The sequence below is a fragment of the Beta vulgaris genome, chromosome 6 (genome assembly GCF_026745355.1).
Source record: "Beta vulgaris subsp. vulgaris cultivar EL10 chromosome 6, EL10.2, whole genome shotgun sequence".
In the NCBI taxonomy this organism is placed as follows: domain Eukaryota; kingdom Viridiplantae; phylum Streptophyta; class Magnoliopsida; order Caryophyllales; family Amaranthaceae; genus Beta; species Beta vulgaris.
Window position 1 is genome coordinate 63153657 of NC_079207.1, and position 7753 is coordinate 63161409.

General features: G+C 33.1%; 1 protein-coding gene across 1 annotated transcript; it reads left to right on the forward strand.

The window, feature by feature from the left end:
* The first annotated feature begins 2906 nt into the window (after positions 1-2906).
* LOC125498315 (uncharacterized) lies at positions 2907-3801 on the forward strand. Its single transcript, XM_048646448.2, has 2 exons — positions 2907-3073; positions 3320-3801. The coding sequence occupies exons 1-2, from the start codon at positions 3004-3006 to the stop codon at positions 3580-3582; spliced, it is 333 nt and encodes a 110-aa protein (XP_048502405.1). The 5' UTR covers positions 2907-3003; the 3' UTR covers positions 3583-3801.
* The last annotated feature ends 3952 nt before the right edge of the window (positions 3802-7753 follow it).

The following is a 7753-nucleotide window of genomic DNA, read 5'->3' on the forward strand; positions in this document are numbered from 1 at the left end:
AGAGTTTTTTGCGGGGATATACTACTATACTAGGGTAATAAGATATTTTGTGGGGATATACCTTACTATTTTTTTTTGTGGGGACATACCAACCTAAATTTAAGTTTTGTTAAAAGGTACCAAAAACACTATTTTCAGCGAGAAAATCAAATTTTCGGCCTTTGACTTACTTAATTACTGTGCGTATAGTGTGTGATATTCAATTGTTTCTATTAAATTCATTTTCCTCAAACTTCATCACTGTCACCTTGTGATTCACTCGCAAGTTACCAAGTCAAAGGCTGAAAATTTGACTTTCTTGCCTAAAATAGTGTTTTTGGTACCTTTTAACAAAACTTAAATTTAGATTGGTATATCTGCACAAAGATAAATTAATGAAGTATATCCCCACAAAATGACCTTTTATCCTGGAATATCCCCGCAAAAAACTCATAAAATGACAACACGACACAAATCGAATATAAAAAGAAATATAAAATTACATGCAATAACTCCGGGAATTGCTCGGATCTACAACTTGTTTATTACGTCTAAATAAGAAAAAGAAACTTACCATAGCATTAAAGGATGGTGGTAGCCTATGCATGGTAACCAAAAGTAAGTTTTTTTATTGGTTAAGTAACTTTTTAGTTTCTAAACAATGAGTTAGAGTGGCCGGTTATAGGGTCAATAATAACCAGGAAAACGAAATAGCACAGGGGCGGATCCAAGGGGGGGCCTACCCGGGCCTTGGCCCCCCCCATGGTCCAGAAAAAAATCAGTCCACTTTAAAAGCCCATTATAAAATAAGCAAAAATAATGGAGTTTTAAAGGTTTAAAAAAGATATTCAATTATAAAACACTGAAAATACTAGTCCCTACCTAATCCCTAGTACCCTAGTCGGCTAGTCGGACAAATTAAGTAATTGCAGTTGTAGCCGTGATTTCGTGAATCGTGAAGTAGTGTGCCAGTGTCTAAGCGTCAGTGGCTCAGTGCATTAGTGCGTCAGTGCAGCAAGTACAACAGCAATTCAGCAAATTCATATTTTCATCCAAAAGAGTACTACTTTCTTTCTTTTTTCTTTATTTAATTATTTAATTATTAGTTGCCTTTAACTTTTTTTCTATTTTATTAATTCTTGATTTCTTGCAAATTGCAATCCTTTATGAATGATGAATTGATGATGCCAAATATATCCGCCCCTGTACTCACTACTCACCTTTAATTAATTAATTTCTAAATCTCTAGTAATTAGTAAGCAGTAGCTTGTCTATGCCTCCAAATTGCATTTATGAATCTCTAGTAATTTAGATGACGAGAATAGTTTGTATCAAATAATGTTTTTGGAACATATAATCATATGATTGTGGATCTTTGTCGTTCAAAAATTCATATTTCTTAATTTTTGGTTAGTTAAATTTCTTGTTCGATTTATATGGCCCAGGCAATAGAAAATTCCTGGATCCGCCCCTGAAATAGCACCCAGTATAACTATACAAGTTGCGGAACAGTAAATTTAAACTTGGTTTAAAAAGAGACGCGAGGGAGAAGAGAGGGAGAAGAGAGTACTCCTTCCGTTTCTATTTAATCTACCCACTTTCTTTTTTTGTCTGTTTTTTTTTTTACTCTCTCTGCTTTTTCTTATTTGCTACATTTTCCAAAAATGGTTGCTTTTTTTATTTGCTACATTTCCTTATTAGAAGACTTGGCCCACCAAAAAGTAATACTTCCTCCGTCCCACAATATAGTGCTTGATTCCATTTTTTCACGGGAATTTAGGTAAATAGAATCTAAGAGAAAAGTAAAGACTTTTTATTATTAAAATAAATGTTGTGTGGAAAAATGTGATCTTAGGAGAGAGAATGGAGAATAATTGGTGAGAGAGCATTAAATGTAACCCTTGGGTTGAATAAACAAAGCAAAAAAAACTATTTTCAAGAAGCAAACAAATGATGATGACACGATTTTTTTTAGGCAAATCACAAAAAATATAGAATTAAATATAGAACCAAGCACTATATATTGGGACACCCAAAATGGAAATGAAGCACTATATTATGGGACGGATGGAGTAGTATATTTGTTTCCCCTCTTTTTCCACCAAAAAGTATTACTTTTTCCCTTTTTCCACCTTATTTAATGCTAAAGGGGTCCAAAAGTTCACTAAAAAGGAATGACAATGACATCTCCTAAATACTTGTGCAAACCAAAATGTAGCAAATAAAAAAAAAACAGAAGGAGTAATTTTCCACTTTTTAATAATTTTAACCTACTTTTTACTTTAGCTCTCTCACACACTTTTCAATTTCTCTCTCTCCACCTTTTTAGTTTGTCTCTCATATTTTAGTACTTCCTTTTGATTTTCCCCAAAGTAAACTGGATAAATTAAAATGAAACGGAGAGGTAGTAAATAATAGTAAATCAGGATAAGCTTGTAAAGGCTACAAACCAAACAAGTGTAATAAATGATAAATTGATCAGAAGCAGAACATGGACCATTTTTCCAATTTATATGGACAACAACATGACAGATACGAATAAGTTTGTCTTTCTAACAAAGAAAATGTAAAAGACCTGATCAATTAATTTTAATTTGATACAGTCAGTCGAAATAAATTTCGGACTATGCCACGGGTAAGAAAAAATTTCATTTATTAATATAATATTTTATATACTATGCAATTTCTTAATTTTTTTTATTGTACATGGATTAGAGCGCCACATGGTACAGTTTCTTGTTTTCGCACGCCTTTTAATATATTTGTATAGATTGGTAATAATAGTAAGAGTAACTCCTCTAACTTATAAGTAGATTTTTTCTCTTATTTGTCGCTAATGTGGGACCACCGGTAACTCATCGGTTCTTGAAAAAAATCTCTTGTTCTATCTAGCATTGCTATTATAAATAGGACCCAAACTGTCTAAACAATACCTCACAAGTCATCACCCAACAAATTCACCACCCTATCTTTTCTTACTATTATATATCAATTTCTCATATATCCAACCCAATAGAAACAATTATGGCAAGGAACTCATTCAACTTCCTCATTATCATGGTCATTTCAGCACTGCTTTTGCTTCCTGGATCACGTAATATTCTCCATCTTTTTTTTAAGGCGATGTTTGATTCATCTCATTAAGATAATCTGTATAAAATGATGCAAATTAATGATATCAAATCGACCAAATTAGAAACCTTATCACACTAGTGAACTCGCAATATAATTATGAGAAGGCAAAAAGTTTCAGGTAACAATAATAATAAGTTGAACTGAACAAACCCTTAAACAATTTTCACGTACCTAATTTTGGATGTAAATGCATGAATATATGCAGGTGCAAGCTTTCAGGAAAAGATAACTATGAACATAGAAGATGGACGCGAAAGCGGCATAGCAAAGAAAATAGTTGAGGCAGAAGCAGAAGCAGAAGCATTATTACGCGTTGGTGAGCAAGCTATGCTGGAACAAGTAATGACAAGAGGCTTAGCAGATAACCTTAAGAGGTGTATACCATGTGGTCAAGACTGCATTTCCTCAAGAAACTGTTGCTCACCTTGCAAATGCAACTTCGGGCCACCGGTTCCAAGGTGTACTTGAATGCTTAGCTTGCTGCTAAGTGCTAAGCGCTAGCCTTGCTAGTATGTGCACGATCCGCTCTATCTCTTTATATATGCACCTAAGTCCTTTCATCTCGATCTGTGTTGTTTGTGTGTAAAATAAAGTCTTGGTTTTCCAAGACTAGTTATGTTATTGGCTTATGTTTTTCGAATCTTGATATATAAATAAGACAAGGAGACCTATTTCTTGCTTTGCTTACATTATATACTCTTCCATCTTTTCCTCTAAAACTATAATAAAGCAAAAACAAAGGGATATTAGAGACGACGACACGTCTGTAGAGCCACAGTACAGCCAGGGTAATTGTTGCAGCATGCAAAATCACTAGCGGAGTTGGCTGTTGGCTGTTGGCTGGTAGCGGAGGTGGTTTTCGAGTACGTTAGCCCCCTTTTGTCAAGTCCCTTGCTTGATTGACTAGCTAGGCACAATAGGTGTTTGGCATCAGCTTTTAGTCTTTTTAAAGAATAAAAAACGCATGTAAACTATATATGACATACTGTTCTTATGTAGTATACTCTAAAATTTACAATGGCACACCTTAATAGAAAGCTCAACACTCTGTCAGTTATCATGAACTAGTGCTATAACAGATACTACTACGTATTACCTACCAAGTTTTTGCTTTACATATTCCATGGTTGAAGTCAGCTTCCCTGACTTGAAGATCCCCATCCAATCTTCAGAAGAGAAGCATAGAGTAGCACATTCCATATATATATATATCAAGCACACTAAAGTAAGCACCAATGGCTGCAATCTTGAGGTTGTTCGATCAGCCTTGATTTGACAGCCAACGTACATTCCCTTACTTTTAGTGTACATGTCGAAAATTCAAAAAGTAACTAATTTGACAGTTACTGTTCACCATTAAATGCAGGTAAACCACCATCCCACTTCTCACTTTCCCACACTCAACCTCCATTATTTCACTTCCCTCTACATTTTCTCTCTCAAAAAATTTCAAAAACTCCATAAACTCCATAACTTCCATATTTCCAATCCACTATAATTATTTCCCACCATCCCAAAAATTAGTCATAAATTTTGCAAATAGTTCATTCAATACCCCAAATTTCGTTGAATATCCCAACAATTGAGTAATTTTCTCCTCCTTCTATTGTATAATATGAGCACTATAAGAGGGGGGGGGGGGATGAATTATAGTGAGAGAATAAGCTATACTTTTTGCGGAATTAAAAGTTAACTTATTGGAAACACACAATAGGAACACGAGAGATTTTAGCGAGGAAAAACTTCCTAGGCCCATTAGGAAGAAACAACCTCGACCACAAGGGATTTTAACTCAAACTTTCCACTATAATAGGCCAAAACAACTCTGTTCACAATCCTATTACTTTTCTCTCGAGCCACAACTTAAGTTACTAAACTCAAGTTCCCAACGACAGTTCCCAACTGTCGTTCCTCTCAAATTTCACTCGAAGTTACTTTCTCTTTCTCTTTCTCTTTCTCTTGCTTCACTCAAAGCTTATCACACTTACAAGAGTTCTCTCAAACCCTTTACCCAAATAAACAATTTGTTAGACAATGGAAGAGTAATAACTCGAATAAAGTAAGTATGAATTCTCTTAGGAACGACACTAACTCTTAAGACAACTAAGAATATATATTTAGCTAAGTCAGACACATATTTGGTGTGATTAATAAAATTCAGACACAAAATGTTTTAAGGTTTAGGCGCCTATTTATAGACAGATTTAGGCAAGACATAAATTATCCACTTACTTAATCCATTATCCCATGATGTCCATGACTCTAATAAATTAATTAGTTTATATTAAATATTCCTTGAGAAGTAATTAATTCATTTCTTCCACTAATTAACTTAAAACTAAGAAGTAGTAAGTATTACATGGTTTTAAATACTTGGGGAATAATTAAACTATTTAAAATTAATTAAGACTTGGGAAATAATTAACTAAGCCCACTAACCACTAACTACAAATGTGTAGCAGTAGTGTTTAGGCGTGATAATTGATTTCTTGGGGAGTAAATAAAATATTTACTTTAAATAGTTTTTAGGAAAATATCTTTAAAAATAAGTTGATTAAAGTCGAAAATCATTTTTGTATTTAAAAAGAAAATCTTTTTAAAACCAGAAATTATATTTAATTTTGAAAAAAATCTTTTGGTTTAATTAAAATATAAAAGATAAGAATTAAAATGGTTTGATATTTATCCTAATTAAATCAGAAAATCAATTTAAAACTTTTCCTAACAAACTAATAACAAACTCCCTAAAATAGTAGCTCTAGTCAAAACTAACCTAGAACTCCTAACTAACCTGTTGGGCGCACAAATAATGTTAGGCGCACCACTTAGGAATTATTAGGGGTTCCTAAAGTTGTTTATAAGTCTGTTCCTTGACCTTGTTCCTAACTGTACCAGTGTCTATTCCTTTCATGGGAACAAAACCAAGTTCCGTTTGAGAATTCACCACAAACTAAATTGAGCTTTCACTCAACCTTAACAAGAAGATATTAAATACACCCTAATGTATTCTAATCTTCCGTCCAAGCTTGATACTTCATCATTCGAACATCTTCACTTCGATCTTTGATTATTCTCCATTTTAATCTTCAATCAAGTATTCTCTTTGCTCGAGAATGAATTACCTAGCAATAACATAAATAAAATACAATATGTCTTTTGTGGTTAAGTCATCTTCAAAACTCAAGGGTCAACACCTTCCATGTTTAATGATTTCATTTTTTAAATTTCGTCCTCTAGTTACTAAATTTTGTTTTTTTTGGGTTGCAAGAACACAAAGTGAAGAAATACCATTGGCCATCCTTTTGAGAGCAAAGGGGAAAAATATGTAGAATTATCTAAACCTCTACTTTGAAGATCTGTCTTTACACATTGTTTACTATATCACAAGATTGTACTTTGGATGTCTGTTATTGTTCACTGTGTATTATTGGCGATTTTATGGGGCTGCATGATGGAATTTGATTTGAACAATTGACTTGCATTGTTAATCTTTCTGTTGTACAATAATGGACTTCCATTGAACATATGAACTATGTTGTTATTTTTATGAAATGCAAACAAATGGTTCATTAAGTGAAATTGATTGTACATTACTGGGGTAAAGGTACAAATGATAGACTATGGTTGTTCATTAAAATTCAATATATGTATAATGACACTGACAGTCTCACAAGTGAGAGTGAAACATTACATATAACTAGGATACCAAATGAATACTTTTATCCTATTATGTTTCTTTGTACATTCTTAGCTTCATGGTTGTTCATTAACAAAATCAAAATGTACAATGACATCCCTCCAGCTGAAAGTAACCCAATTCCTGAAGCTGATGTCAAGTGAGTAATTTGCAATCTTTGTTTCTTTGTACACTAGTGTGTTGATCTTTCTTCACTGATGTGTACAATTACAGTCTCATATCTCATAGTGCTCTAGGTGCCACAATTCAAAGTGATGAAATTTAATATGTTCACTGGATATGCCTCAATGTGTAATATTATTTTATTGAATATTCACTGGTTATGACTCAATGTACAATGTTATAGCAAGATTGTTCAATTTCTATGCTTGAATATACAATGTTGTTATGACTGAATGTTCAAGGTATTTTATGAAGCTGATATTGTTCACTAGTTATAACTCAAAACATATACATTATTGTTTGGTTGAATGTTCACTGGTGACTCAATGTACAAATGTTCTAGCAAGATTGTTCAATTACTAAGCCTGAATGTACAGTATTGTTATGACTAGATGTTCAAGTTATTTTATAGAGCTGACATTGTTCTGTGTACATTACAGTTGCGTTAATGTTCATTGTGTATGACTAAATATACATTAGCTTCACTAATAGCATGCATAACTAAAAACCGTAGTCTAATGGTCTTTGTATCATATCTCCAACGAACTTTGGCCTTGCGAATCCCAAATCCACATTTAAAGGCATAGTCATTGTTAATTTGTAGCTTCTTCGTCATTAGCAACCTCTTTGAGTATCAATTCAAATGTCTCAGACTCAACATATTCTATAGACACACAAAACAAACTCAATATGAGTATTAAAACAAAATGTCAACACATAACAAAATGATTATAAACCAGTTAATGTACATGAATGTCAACAAAGTGTATATGCAAGGTA

Coding starts and splice junctions, on each gene's coding strand:
- LOC125498315 (XM_048646448.2), top strand. CDS start 3,004: ATGGCAAGGAACTCATTCAACTTCCTCATTATCATGGTCATTTCAGCA. Junction 3,074..3,319: donor GCTTTTGCTTCCTGGATCAC/GTAATATTCTCC, acceptor GAATATATGCAG/GTGCAAGCTTTCAGGAAAAG.